We start from the raw sequence: 16,240 nt of genomic DNA on the forward strand, positions 1-16,240 counted from the left end.
ACAATAGAACTAAGCACAATGAAATCAAGTATCATTTCATTAGAGATAAACTTGAGACAGGGGAGATAGAAATTTGAAAGGTTCATACTTCAGAAAATGCAGCTGCCATGTTAATAAAACCTATTTCAAAACTTAAATTGATTAAATATTCAGAACAAGTTGGTTTCGAGCTTCCAGACACAGGGTAGACAAAACGGTTAGAATCAGGAAGATCAGAAGATTGCAAGGCATTAGAGTCAAGGTGGAGAATCTCTTACTCAAATACCTCGATTTTTATTTGTTTATAACTAATTTTTTGATGTAAATGGCCTGCTGATATGCTCTATAAATATCCCTGATCTTTAAAACAAAAATAGAGAGTTATCATCATTTTTCCTAGTTTTATGTAAACAACAAAAACTGTACGCAATCTTTATTAGTAAAAGAACTTGGATCTTCCCATGGACGTAGGCAGTCTTGCCGAACCACATAAACTTTGTGTTTCATTTTCTTGCCTTTATCTTTCTTGTTTATACGATTATCTTCTTTCTGCAAATCACGCGCTATAATTTCACCATTCAAATCGCATCGAATAACAGAGTATCAAGTTCAATCGTGCATCGATCTTCACTATCGAGTAGCTTTGAGTTGATCGTTTTCACCTTCGAGTCGCACCGAGTATTGTTCAAGAATCACCGAGTAAGATCGAGTATTAGTTCAGTTGTCATCGAGTTTCATCGAGGATTTAGCAGAGACTCGTCAGGTGAAGAAGATAATGATCATCGAACATCGAGTAGGAAGACATCGAGCATCGAGTATCGATCATCGAGGGTTTGGCAGAATATTTCTTAACCTTTTCTTCATCTTTCCAGCGTTAATCTTAAGTATTTGGGCCTAGTGAAGAATGGTTAACATTGTGTTGCTAATTGTTCCTCATTTTTGAATTGAATATCCGTTTGGGATTTATGGGCTATGATCCCTATTAGATAAACTCGGTTTCATGTTGAAACTAATTTTAAGGTCTCTCTATTTTTCTAATGTGAGATATTCAAAAAGGGCTCCTTCAATACAGTGTGCTTTTAGATTTATCATTGTTTAGTTGGATTTAAATTTTTTCGACCAAATATTCATTTCGGATGTATGGCCTCTGATATATCATATTAGATAAATATAGAGTTTCATTCTAAAATCAATTATATAAATCAGCGGTTAATTGATCATAGGTAGCCCTTGCAAGAAAAAGGGCTTTATAATAAATTGGTAAATGGATGCATTTTCAGCAAAAACATCCCCTTTAGACTTTGAGACTTCGTTCACCGGCAAGCTATGGAAAGTAATAATATTATGGTAAATTTGTGCATTTACCGATGGAAGTCCCATGTGCTCTGTCTTGTGAATGAGGAAAAAAGCCATACGGATTATTTCTTAAAAACAATACATTCATGGAATGTTTTCAAGTTGGCATTTCAAATACTTATAAATATTGATTTTTACATTAAAACGAGGCTCGATGATAATTAATGTTAACCACTCTCCACAAAATGTAAACCTCACATTAACCACCCTTCACTAGGGTTAATTAAACTAGACTGAAAATGTCAATCTATTTGAGTCCAGTTTAATTAAACCTCAGGTTAACCATTCTTCATTAGGGTCAAATAGTTTGACATTTTGAGTCCAGTTTAATTAAACTTCATTATTTTTAAACAACTGAACTCAAAATTTCACTAATGTAAATATAATATAAATAACATACATGTTAACTTGTTTAATAATCATAAAATGTTTATTTACCAATTTAAATTTATGTTAGAATTTTTTAGTTTTACAATTTTCCAAGAAATATCCGCCCGAATCAACATCTTATCCATATTTCCATCCAACAATCAATAAAATTAAGATTTCAACCTTTTCAACATTAAACACATCTCAAACATGATCTCAATTCTCAAAATTTGAACTCACTAACATTTCTCATTATAATGCCATATATACCAAACACCATGAACAAATGTCATAGGAGAGAAGTTCTTAAAATTCTTGAACTTTGATTACTTTTAGTTAGAATTTTTATTTTTTTATAATTCTTCTTTCTTTAATGAACAATTGACCATTTAAACAGGTATTTCCCATAAGGAATTAAGTAATTAATATATATTTTTAAAGAAAAATATTATATTTAATAGAGATTTAAAAAAGAAAATTTTTTACACATAAAAAAATTTTCAAACTATTTACAAAAATAGCAAAAAAATAAAAAAATAAAACCCTGATATACACCCATAAACTTCTATCGACGTCTATCAACGATAGACTTCTATCAATTTGTATCACTGATAGACACTGATAGACTTGTATCAGTCTCTATCAAAGAAAATTAAAATTTTACTATTTTATGTAAATAGTATACCTTCTTTTTCTACTTTTAAAAATTTGCCATTAAAAATGTAAATAAGAAATATAATTCCATGCACGTAACTCAGTCCTAGAGAATTTCTAGTGGTTCGGTCTCCACCTACTGTCAACATCCCTAAACTGTAGACATAAGCGATCAATTAACAACCTTGCAAAATTTCTTTTGAAATTAATATAAGTAAAGATATAAATAAATATCGAGGTAGTTGAAAATACAGCAATCAAGTCTACAATATAAGCAAATATAGTACAATGCAATATATATATATATATATATATAGATATAGATATAGCAAAATTTAAATTGAGTTATCCGAGTCTATCAACAATAGGCCATATCGCGGGTAGGAATGTATTAGCAATAGAATCTATTGTTGATAGATTTTGCTATGTTTGCAATTCTTTAAAGATGTTGCCATACACATTCTTATTATCCCTAAAAGTGTTGTCCATTGCGATTAACTGTAAATATATCATAACCCATAAACTTATGCTGCTAGGTCAATTAGTTATTTAGTTTGGTATAGAGCAGGTAGTCATGTTCGAACCCCTTCAACGTCCTTTCCTCTCCCATTTAGTATTGATTACCATTGTTTAGCATTTTATAAATCTTCAAGCCTAGAGGGATAGTATAAATATTGATATAATTGAATTTATCATAATCCATTAGCTTATTTTGCATCAATTAGAGATTTAACAATTTTTACACATCAATATTTTACTTTAAATGAATTTTGAATAAGTTGTGATAAACCACAGATGCTGTAATAGTATACTTGAAAATTGAATGAGTGTTGATACATTAAATGTACATTACTGATTTACTTGAAATCAAATTTTAGTGAGTACTATTGATATACTATTGATACATCAATGCTATATTTTACATTATTTTTTAATCAATGTGCGATGACTGTAAACTAATGATACGCCAATGTAATATTTAGTACAACTTTTTGAAGGAATGATGATATTTTATTGATATTCTAAATGATATACTTGAAATACATTTAAATTAATACTGATATATAATTGAAATGTCAATACTATACTTTAAGTATACCAATCTGAAACACATGTTAGACTCAACACAATTGTTAGTTAGGGTTGTCAATTTTTCAAACTAAATTACAACCCTTATTTAATTAGAAATCCAACTTAACCTATCTCAACTATAAAATATTTCGGCTGGATTGTTTGGCTTGTTCCAGTCATAAATTCAAATTTTTGTATTAAGAAAATTTAAAATGTTAATATGTATCTATATATGTGTCTATATATATATATGTATATAAATATATTTACATATCTATTTTCAATCATTAGATTAAAATTTGCAACTCAATTTCCATATTTATTTGAAAATTTACATTTCACAAATGCTTAAAATTTTAAAATTTTAAGAGTTATTGGAGAATAAGTAATAAAAAGGAATTATGAAATTAAATAAAGTTAGAATTAAAATATGTATAATTTGAATAGTAAGAAAAAAAATACACTTGAAATTTAAAAATAAAACATAGGCTAATCCAATTCAATCCAAACTGGTGATTCAATGAATTGGATCCATACAAAGTTTTAATTTATTTAAACCACAACTCAATACAAATGAGATATCGGATGTGTTGGGTTAATATAGTTCTTTCGGCCGTATATACTTATTCATATGTCCATGTGTTCAACATTCAAATTAAAATATAATTCTAATACAAATTGTATGATAAAAAAAAAAATTGTATAACAAAAAATCTGTCTTAAATTTTGTTTTTTGTTTTTTTTTTTCTTATTAAATACCCAATCAACAAACCTTTTAATGATTATCTACTTTTAATATGGACGTTGGCCTATATAGTTGCCAGGAGGATAATAGTTACAAATCAGAAAAACCCAATTGTTCTGACATTTCACTTGGGCACAACCAATAGATTTGGTGTTCCTCCATACCAACTGTGTATAATGAAGACAATGGCTAGAGTCATTGACACACGTATTAGAATTGTAGTCATAATGTTTTCTCTCATCGGCCCAGAGACTCACTGCTGTCTCTGCTGTCATTATTTCGTATCCCTCTGCTAGGTTTTCACCATAAGGTCCTCCAGAGTGTTCCATCTGACAAGTGGCAATCTTCGTGTTAGCATAATTTTGAGCGTACGCTGCTAAGGTAGTGTTCCAATGGACGGGCTCGACACCAACCTCTGCACGGATGGCATTGTGGGCGGCAATGTAGTTCTTAGGGTAGCTTTCGGCCATGACGGGGGCAATGGAAGCTAGGATTAGGGTTAGGGTTAGCCCCAACAAACAAAGGGCAGAGATAATGTTGGAAAATGCCATATTTTTAAGATAGTTGTAGGAATAGTTGAATGTTTTGGATTTCAAGATTTGGTGTGTTTTCGGTTTGGCTTAGCAAAGAGTTTTTATACAGAGAAGAGAGATGAGCATGGTTCCATTTTAGGTGGTTATTTTGGAAGACAGAGCAAAGGCCTAATAATAGTGGAGCACCAACGAAATTCTCAATAATTTCTCATAAGTAATTCAATTTATATATGTATATTACTAATAATAGAATAATATTATGTTTGAATTTAGGTTTTAAACTCTTGCCTCTGCAACAATTTCATATGTTAATGGTTCAACATTGGCATGGAGATAAATAAACATCTTCATTATATCCCTAAAAAAATTGATAATATAACTAAAATATATATGAAAAACACACAAATGTTAGTATGGTGGTATATTCATTGATTTATTACAGACAAAACTTGAGTAACATATTTTGTAACATGTACTATGTCCAATAAAATATTTTATATCTTGTAGATTCTCTACCTAACGATTTTTCCTTCATCGGTTGAAGCGTGCACCACATATTCATTGACTTGTTTTCTTATTGTTGCATAAAATAATTTATTTCTTTGAATATCTTCTGAAGGTTGTATCATATATATTAATGGTCGGGTTTATTTTTAAGTTAGCTCCTTTGAAAAGAAGTGTGTGTTTTAAGGTTTTAGAGCCGGTCTAAACCTCAACCCTTATGTACTGTTTGTGAACTTTTTGTACTATGTTCTTAAGAATATTGCTAGTAGTTATTTAGACTAGGTTGATTGTGTATGAATATAGTAAATCACTTAGGGAGTGAGTGAGAACTCAGGATGAGTAGTTGATGTTATATTAGGGGGATCTCATTAAAAGCTTGGGAGAAACTTGCAAGCGGAAGTGAGAGGAGCTAAAACTTAGGAGGGACCTAGTGTTGAAACTGAAGAATAGGCTTTACGTGAGATGCTAACGATGGAGTCTATCATATAAGTACTTCGTTGTAATCGTTTAACTCTTTATATAATAAAGATCTTTCCACTAGGCATACATTCCCAAAGTATGTGACATTGCAACAAGCTGGGTTATAGAAGTGGGAGACCCTCTCAATAAAACTTAAGCTCCCCTAAGTTTGAAAGTATTACCAAGCGATTACTTAAGCTCCCATTAAGTATTAGACTCCCTCTCAATGAAACTCAGCTCCCCTAAATGTGAGATTTCCTCTCAACTTCTATCTTTCGAACTTCTAATGTAGACCATTTCACTCGAGAAACTTAGACTCCCTTTAAGTTAGAGAATCTCTTCTCAAAACGTAGTAAATGATTTACCAAGATCTAAAGAAACATCAATAGTAGCACAAACTACTTCACAATCGTAAGATTGACACCCTTGTGTTTTTTCGAAACCAACACAATAACGACTCAAATATTCTTTATAGTGGCTAAGACTAAAATGAGTATAATATCCTCGGAAATATGGATAACTAAAAAGAGAACAACTCTAAAACATACTCTGCACAACTCAGAAAAGGAAACAAAATGATGAGAATAATCACCCATAATTTTCTATATAAGAAAAATATATTTTACATAATTAGCATTTGAAGAAACATCATTCCATTTGGAACAAGATTTGCAGGAATATCCTGAAGTGTAATCCAAAGGACAAGATGACAAATATGTTAGAAAACAACTCCCACAACATCCTTAAAAATATTGGCAACACCCAATGTAACCTTATATCAATCTTGAACATAACTTAATTCGTTAAAGCATAGCATCTTCGACCCAAAGGTTAGTTATTACAATATTCCTTACCCCATGTTTGTAATAAAGTGTAACCTTACTAGTGTCGTTCCGATATGAGCTAAACACATAAATTTAAAAACAGTAAAAATAACTTTTGTTGCATTATATTAGTAACAAGAGTAAATATAAGATTAGTAAAAATAACTCTTGTTGCATTATATTAGTAAGGTTCAAGAAAATGTAACCTTACTAGTGTCGTTCCGATATGAGCTAAACACATAAATTTTCGTTTTCTAGAATGAATATCATTATTATTTTGGAAAGTTGGATAAAAAATAATTATATTATTGAGAGGACTACTATTAAGATTTATTGAAAAGATTAAGAGAATGTTTGATAGGGAATACAATAATAATAATTTAAAAACAAAGGATTCAAATAAAAGTAGAATTGCATTTCACGTTTTCAGATATATATTTAATAGCATATTCGGAAGTTTTATTATAATTTAAATAGTTGTTTTAAATGTGTTTGGTAATAGGGGGGATTTTAAAAAATAGAAAAATATAGGAAACTATTTACACAAAAAAAAAAACAATATGTTTATCAGTATTGTTTTTTGTTATTTTTGTAAATAGTTTGACATTTTCTCTATCTGTGATTTTTTTTTTATAACATACTTGAAAACCATAAATGGGTTATATGGTTTAGCAGCCATTAAATATTGAACATGTTTAATGTTATTTAGAGTGATTTTAAAGTATTATTGAACATGTTTAATGTTAAAATTAATTTTTGCATAATTATTATTTTGTAATATCATATATTTTTAAATACATATTTGAAGTTAATAACAAATAGTTGAGCTTATAGCATGCTATATTCCTAACATTTTTTTAGTATAATTTTGCATTCTAAAATTTAAAATTTAAATTTTGGATACATTAAAAATATGGAAAAAAAAAACATGTTTTCAAAATTTGCAAGGTGTTGGATTACGTAGTCGAAAAGATTTCGAAAATAGTATCTAAATTATCTACAAAATACAAATTAGTAAATCCAAAAATATAAAAAGAATTTGAATTGCAACCCTAAATTTCTCATTATATCCTTGTGTTGGGCTAGAGGGCTCAATCTGAGAAATGGCGTTTCTATAATAGGAGGGTTTAACGGTAAACTTTGGATAGCTTTTGGTCAAAACAGGTTTAGTGCCATGTAAAGTTAATGTTAGCCTAAACAATAACAAAGGGGGAGAAAATTTAGGACATTCCATGTTGGTAACATATGTCTTATTCTAATGATAGTAGTTGGGGAACGATTGAATATTTTTGTTGAGTTGATTCGGTTTTTGGCAAAGGTACTTGTATATATTGAGAGAGAGATGAAATAGGGTGTAGTTTATGTAATTCGCAGCGACCTATTTTTGTCCGGTTTAATTATGTTAATTTCGTGTCATTGTCATAATTAAGAATTTGCTGCTAGCTTTTAAATATAAAACAAACAAAAAAATAAAAAAGTTTTGAATAATTAACATTGAAATATTTTGTTTTGTTTCATTAAATAAAGTGAAATAAAATATATTGTGAGGGAGAATACAATTTGAATGGTCAAATAAGTCATGGAATATTTGTATCAAAACAAATTTGGAAAAAAACTAATTTTGTCAAACATATTTCAAATCAATCACATAATGTTGAATTAATTCTTTCTTTTATTCATTTTAAATATGATTTTATTGATTTTCTCCTAATTGAAGAGTTTGAATTTCCTATAAATTGGGTGGCCATTGTGTCATTTAGTAGACAAGAAAAAGCTAGAGATTTACATCCAAAGAAAAAAAATTCTAGAGATAGAAATGAGAAAAATAGTGATCTCTCAATGTCCTAAAATCTTAAAAATTTCAGAACACCATAAAAGGTCTAACTTAATTGGAAATTGAACTTTGTAGGATTTTATCCCAAGAATCTGCACCTCAGGCAACAGACGATGTTTGTGTTCCAGATTTCAAGTCTTTACTCCTCTTAAACACCTATAGATAAAAGAAAGAAAGAAGAGGTATTATTAGTTGGCTATTTATTTTGTTATTGTTTCTTTATATATATACTTTTTTTTTTTATTTTCTCTCATAATGTCATGTGATCTGTTGTCTATTTCTATATGCATTTCTTTTAGATTTATTTCTTTTAAAATTTATAATATTTATTAGTTTCAGTTTATTCTTATTATTACTATAAAAAACAAAGAAAAAGATTATGTGATTTGACGACAGCCATCACATCATCTACTTTTTCTTACTTTATTATTATTATATTTATTTATTATTATCATTATGGGACTTTTTGGGACGCCGAGTTGATATACGATGTTTAGAGTTTAGTTGTCTGTGAAGTTTATATATCTGTACTTGGAGTGTAGAATTATTTGGTCTGCGTTCATATATATATGTTTGAATTGTAGAGTTGAGTTCATATATCTGGAGTATCTGGGGTAGTTTTTTAGATTCTAAATAATCTCAATTTATGATTACTATTTTTGTTTTCAAACTTTTTTAATCAATATTTATATCATCTTTGTTTGAATAAAATATAGACGACATTTTTTTCATTTCAATTTTAAAGCTTTTCTTTCTTTTTCTTTTTTTTCTTTTTTTTTTTTTTTGTTGTTGTTTCTTTCTTGGGTAATGAACAATAATTAACTCATCACATTTCTTATAGAAATATGGTAAAATAAAATGAGAAACCAAAAAGAAATCAAAACTTTTGGTACGTAATTTTTTCTATGAATTTTATTATCATCTTTCTTTTTCTTCTTATTCATGTTGTTGTTCTGTATATTTTACTTTGTCATCAATTTTTGAATTGAATCCCCCTTATCATCTTAGCGGCCAATGGAATGTCACCACATTTGTTCTACAATTTCACTTTCAGATTCTCCAAATTTGGAGGATCATTAGAGAAGAAATCTTCAATTTTCACAAATTTTTTCCATAAATTTTTATGGGAAAAAAATCTTTATTTTATGGTTTTTTTTTTTTTTTTTGGTTTTATGTTACATATTTTTTTAACTACATACATACTTACATCTAAATATTTCAAACACTCATTTGATATGTGAATTCAATTAATTGAATTTTTAAATTTTTACGTATAAATATTGCAGTTAATGTAGACAAAATACTATTATTTATATAATCAACAACCCTACAACATACTTTAAAAGTCACCAGTCTTGTAATAGTTGAAAGCCGTTGTCGAAATTGATAATCGAAGATGATTTTTGTTGAATTTTTTAGTCGAAGGTGGTTATCGGAGCTTGTAGTTAGTTTCACGAAAGTGGTGTTGGAGTTGGTTATCAGGATTTATCGTTAGAGGTGCTTTATGGAGCCCGGAGTTGATCATGCGAAGGTGCTCGTCGAAGTTGATCATCAAAGATGATTTTTGCCAGAGTTGGTAATCAGACGTGCTTGTAGAAGCCTGATGTTGGTTAGATAGTATTGGTGTTCGTTGCTGGAGTTTGTCGTCGGAGGTGGTTTTCGAAGCCCTTAGTTCGTTGTCGGAGTTGCTCACTCGGAGGTGGTCATCAAAGGTGATTTTCGTCAAAGTTTATAGTCAGAATTGGTTGTCGAAGCTTACGAAGGTGGTTGTCAGAGTTGGTCATCAAAGTTTGTTGTTAAATGTAGTTGCTAGTAGGGGTGTACATGGGTTGAGTTGGGTTGGGTTATGACAAGTTTTTGGACAACCTCAAAAATTTTGGTTTGTCAAGTTATCAACCCAAATGACCCAAACATTATCTCCAATCCATGGGTTGGGTTGTTGGGTTATTATTTGTTTTCTTCTTAATTTAAAATACTTAAATTTAACTATAATATATATTTAATAATTAAAATCTCATAAAACTCAATTCTTACGTACCAAATATCTATAATATGTATTACAAACTTTACACAAAAACAAACATTTTTAAAAGAAAAACATAAAGAATTCACAAATTCATCAATTCTAAAACAAACAAACTATATATAATGCGGGTTGGGTTGGGTCAACCCAATTTTTTTTTATAATTGAACTCTAGACCCAACCAAACCCAACAAAAACAGAAAAAATTCAACCCAACCCAAGCAAAAAATAAAACTAACGCAACCCAGCCATTATAGTTTGGGTCAGGTAGTCCGAGTTGTTTGGGTTGTCTGGTCATTTGAATATCCCTAGTTATCAAAGCCTAAAATTGGTCATCAAAGATTGTCACACGAAGGTGGTCTGATTCGAAGTTGGGTCACCCGAGTTGTCATTGGAGGTGGTTGTTAGAGCCTATAATTGGTTGTCGGAGTTAGTCTTGTGAAGGTTGCCAGAGCTCGGAGTTGGTCACCAGAGTTGTGATTGGAGGTGGTTTTCGGAGCCCGGAGTTAGTCGTCGGAGTTGGCATTGGAGGAGTTCAGAGTTAGTTCTCAAAGTGTGACAACGATAGTCTTCGATAGTGGCAAATGCTTGGAGCCATTAAAAATATTCGAAGAATAGAAAGTTAGGGTAAATTAGTAAAATATACTGACTCAAATCCACCGACATTTAAGTTGACCAAACATTGAATTGGTATATTCAACTCAATTTGGTGAGCCAAACACCTCATATGTGTACTGTATATGTGAGAGCTTGTAATGGCTACCATCAAAATTTAAATTTCTTTTTTCATTATAATAATAGTTATTATAATTTTTAATTTGTGTTCTATTTCTTTTATGTTTTGTTAATTAATATTATATTAATCGGCCCCGCCAAAGGCGAGTTCACCGGAGGGTGAAGGTGAAACAAAACTTGAATGGATTTCTTCGCCTTCCTTCATGTCGTATCCTTCCCTTATCGATGGGTCTTGCATTAAATACACATGACATTTTCTTTGACTCATGCCTTGGAGAAGAACATTCTCTGTTTGAGTTGGAAGTTATTTCTTTATGGTATGTTGAATCACTTATGAAGTCGACTGAACATCGACCATGTCTGCTTCAACTTCAGTCATAACTCGTGTCGTGTAGTGTAGCAAAACTAACAGGTGGTCAACTAAATTTATGAACGAGCAACTACTAATATGATATTTTGTCTATTTCATTTTATATGCTTATTTTGTATTTCATATTTAAATGTGTATTGATATTTAACTATTTTTATTGTTGCATTTAATCATTATACTTCTGAAGCATTTTTACTATGCTATTATTTCAATATGTCAATGTTATGTAATTAATCTTATTATGATCATATTTTTAATCCTTATTTACATTTTGTTAAAAGGCATCTAAAGACATAATTTAGAAAATTTGGGAGTCCAACTTTCTAAAATTCTTGAGGTGAGGAGTTGATTCTTTTGGAGTCTGAGATTGATCTCCAATATTTTTCCATTCAATTTTTAATGTGCTCTCTTATGCTTATTGAAATGCACGACAAAAATGTTTTGTTTGCCTCTTATTTGGAAAGGATTTCATATGTTTTTAATAGATTTGATGTTGTTTTTTAGTGATTGCCAAGAATTGTGCAAAAGGAGAATATTTGGAGCTAAAATGAGTTAAAACAGTCCAATAGTGGATAATCAAGACAAGCCCAGACCAAGTGTATCAAGTAGGGAAGAAAAGAAGAGAACAATCGAGGTGTTCCCTAAAACATGGTAACATCGTGACGCTTGCACAGTGCTTCCTCGACGCTTGTTCTAGAAGCATAGGCATTTTGTAGTTACACAGTGTCGCAATGCTAGGTTGGCGTTGTGCCATGAAATACACCCATGAGACGCACGAGGTCTACACCACTACAACACTGTTGTATACCACCACAGTGCAAAGTAGTTATTTAAGGAAATGATTGTACCCATTGTTGAAGAAGACATTCAAGTGATGGAAGTTGGAGCCCAAAAAGCTAAACTCTACATCCTTAGAGAGTCCTCCTATTTTTAATATTTCTTTCTGTGTTTTCTCATGAGCCTTGTTAACATTTTTATACTTTTTCTAATTTTGAGTCTTGTTTTTTTCCTTCCGACTTATGAAAAAAAACAAAAAAATATTTCTCTGTTGTCAGGTGAGAAAAGGGTAAGCCTACTAGACTTAGTAGGTTACATTGATGCAAACAAGAAGGGCCCTAAAAATTGAGAAAATTTTTATGTGTCTTGACATAAATCTCACTTTTCATCAAACTTGAGACATTAAATCTAGTGCTTCTTGGGAGATAACCCAAATTTTATTGCTTTATATTACTTCAATTATTTCGTTTATTTTTTCTTAAGTTGTCTTCCATGACAATTGTAATATTTTTTTTAGTCTCTCTCACAGGAGTCTTAGCAACACAAAGTAATCATTCAACCAACCTATTTGATGGACTCTTCCATGCTACCAAACTTGTATCACTTTCTTTGGGTAATTGGATTATTCTTTTTCATGCATTGGGGACAATGCATCACTTTAAGTTTGGGGCTGGAGGCGTACTATGTACTTTTATGTTTGAGTCGTTCTTATCCTACTATGTATGTTAATTAGGAAATTATGGATGTTATGCATGTTAATTTTAATAACCTAAAATTTATAGTAATTTTTTCCGATTTTTGAGTAAGAAAAGTTGTTGAGTTATTATTTGTTTAAGTTGATTGGTTATATCCATGCATGTTAGATGATCTGCCATGGAAATAGGACAACATATTCTTGAGTTATGATTTGTTTAAGTCCCCTTGGAGTCCCTTATATTTTAAGAACATAGTCACTTTAATTTAGAACCTTTAACTAAATGATGAGTTAATTTGAGTCAATTTGGTTGTCACCTCGAAAAGCCCCACAAGTTGGATAGTTATCTTGTAATGTGATACTAAAGGAAAAGAAAAGATCTTATTTGCTTGCTAAAAAATATAATTATGCACAATATAAACTTGTAATGTGTATGCATGATAGTGGTAAGAAGAATTGCCTTTGTTGTGATCAGTTAGGACGCTCGAAAAAAGACTGGATAAGAGTCCCTGTAGTGAATGTGTGAAAGCTAATGCCCCTAGGTAACGAATGCATGTTTCGGGACCCCTTTAGCGAGTTATTTCAGGTATCTTAGTTGACATATTACTTTCTTAAATGTTTTGATACTTCATGATTGGTGCATGATGCTAGAGAAGGGAAAACTGGAGAAGCTTGATTAAATCTAAAATTGGTTCTTGAGCTTTGAATTAAAATTGGCTTGTACACATACATGTGAAGGGATCGAAACCCGAGTGGAAGCCTGTGAACATCTTGCATTTCTATTTTTTCGTTAATATGAAGCAAAATCAAAAAAAGAAAAGAAAAGAAACATAACAGAGGATAAATCATGTTTATACATTCAACGTATGTTTTAATAAAAAGAAAAGTGAAGAAGAACAGTTTTATACCTTTGTAGATCCCTTTAACTTCATGAAAATCCCAAGCTTTTTCTCCCCAACATATCTCCAACGAACGATGAACGATACCATAAGAGAAACCTCGATATTCTCTTAAAATCCAAGGTAGAAGAGTGGTCTCTAACCTTTGGAGGAGGAATGGTGGAGAGGAGAAAGTGTTTGACAGACTTTTGCGAGAATTTGGAGGATAGGGTTTCACAAGGAATCCCTTATTTTTAATTTGGGGAAAAGAAATAATTTATATGGAGAAAAGTTTACCCCTTCTCTAAGTATTTCCATTTTTTTCCCTTAGGGCTCAATTAATCAAATAACATTTATTTGATTAATCAACAAACATAATAAATAACCATATATATTAAATCTAATTAATTAAATAAACACCATATGCTTATTTCTGTCCACCTCTCCCAATTAACTATTTCTTTATGAATCAAATTCATAAAAAATCATTATTTGAATTATATTCAAATATTTCTCTCTTGATTATAGATCAAATCTATAATTAACCATTTCATATTAATCTCATTTATATGTTATTCCATCAATTGATTTGAATAATTCAAATCATTCCTCTTGTATGTCCTTTGGAGCTTTTTAGGGGACGTTATGGATCTACAGATTATAAGCTACAATGATATCAGATTAATTGATTAAACTTCTTTAATCTAATTAATCAATATTCATTAACTACCGGGCACTCCACTAAAGATCGATAGCTTCACTCTTTGCACTGTAGAATTATTTCCGTGTCTATGGATATAACCAATTAACATAGCGATGACCCTTCACAAATACTCATAACTACATCTGGGTCAAAATACCGTTTCACCCCTGTAGTCACATCTAGCTCTTTATGTACCACTAATTCCTCTAATGAACAAACAGTTTATAGTCCAACTATAAACTAACACCTCTCGGGCCAGTAAGAGGTTGAGGCCTCATTATTCGAGACCAGGAACTAGCTATTAAAGGAGCAATTTATCTACTTTACTAAGGAATGGGAAAGAGTGAATTCCATCTTGTGTAGCTGTATTCCCAGTTCTCTAATAAGACAAATCCTCAAAATGGTAAGCTTCTTGAGTCGGTTATCATAGCCACTCTCACCCCTACATATCAAAGAACTACTCTAATAAACAAGAGTATACAACTCATTCAGGATTAAGGTCAACTCTCCTACGGTTATTCTAGTGAAATGTAAGTCTCTTCTAGTAATGATGTTATATAGAAAGTCTATTCATTTCGTGGTCTGGTCTTATGCAAACTCTTTGTATAGAATACCTTACTTGCATGTCTCCACATGAACAATCAAGATTAGATCATTTATATCACTTTACAACAAGTGAAACATCTAGAATGTGAGCCATATTTGTAGTGTCACCAGGATAAGGTACCAAATCTTATCTCTCTACTACATACCATTTAGATTATTACATAAACATGATCCACTTGTTTGTTTCCTCATACATGTTTAAGTTTCATAAACATAACCTTGGATCTTAGTTTATTGGATTGAATTAATGTAGTTTAAACATCAAATAAAATACCTCTAATTTTATGAGATAAATAATTTGTGTTAACAAAACTACAAACCACGAGATTCACTAGATTTAGGATATCACTGCCAACAACACTTGAGGAATGAAACAATTTGGCTTTAGAATTTTGTAACAATAGATGTGCTAGAATGATTTTACTTATGGATCTAACATGTTATAATTACTATTGAGGCTTGAATCATTTGCATATTTATTTAGAACTTCTCTATGGTCATGTTCTACTTTTGCTCGGGACTAACAAATGAAAAGAACCTAAAATGTGCTTTTATTTGCCTCATATTTAGAAAGGATTTCACATGTTCTTTTTGGATTTGATGTTGTTTGTTAGTGATTTCTAGGAATTGAGCAAAAGGACAATATTTGGAGCCAAAAGGAGCCAAAACGGTCCAATAATGATAATAGAGACCAGTTGGGACCATATGTATCAAGTAAGGAAAAAACAAAAGAAGAGAAAAATCAAGGTGTGCCAAAAAAATTGGGTAGTGTCGTGGCACTTACGTGGCACTGCATCGATGCTTGTTCTAGAAGCATAGGAATTTTGAAGCCCTAGGATAGTGCCTAAGCGCCACAAGCAACGGAGTGACGCTAGGTCGGCAGTGCACCCGTGAAATGCGCGAGGTCTACGATAGCCAAGACCGTTTTAACCTATATTATTACTTGACATGTGTGGTTGTGCGTACCACTTATTTAATTTATTACTATATTTCTTAAATTCTAGTTTGTTGCTTACATAATGTTCATATTAAATTGATTTTGATTTTCGAATTACTATTTCTCTAAGCATTTAAATATTTGATTAACACTCTTTAAAGTCATTTAAAGATTTTTTTTTTTTAAAAA

At 30.8% G+C, this 16,240-nt stretch overlaps 1 protein-coding gene across 1 annotated transcript; it reads right to left on the bottom strand.

Annotated features, from left to right (window-relative positions):
- Positions 1-4,221: 4,221 nt before the first annotated feature.
- On the bottom strand, positions 4,222-4,725 carry LOC150030265 (basic form of pathogenesis-related protein 1-like). The gene has a single exon (XM_090309891.1). The coding sequence runs from the start codon at positions 4,723-4,725 to the stop codon at positions 4,222-4,224; it is 504 nt and encodes a 167-aa protein (XP_090166017.1).
- Positions 4,726-16,240: the final 11,515 nt, after the last annotated feature.

The sequence above is a fragment of the Benincasa hispida genome, unplaced genomic scaffold, assembly GCF_027475165.1.
Source record: "Benincasa hispida cultivar pf3 unplaced genomic scaffold, pf3_genome.v1.1 HicScf381, whole genome shotgun sequence".
Lineage (NCBI taxonomy): Eukaryota > Viridiplantae > Streptophyta > Magnoliopsida > Cucurbitales > Cucurbitaceae > Benincasa > Benincasa hispida.

Excerpts from the sequence above, each read along its gene's own strand:
- LOC150030265 (XM_090309891.1), bottom strand. The coding sequence starts at position 4,725 with ATGGCATTTTCCAACATTATCTCTGCCCTTTGTTTGTTGGGGCTAACC.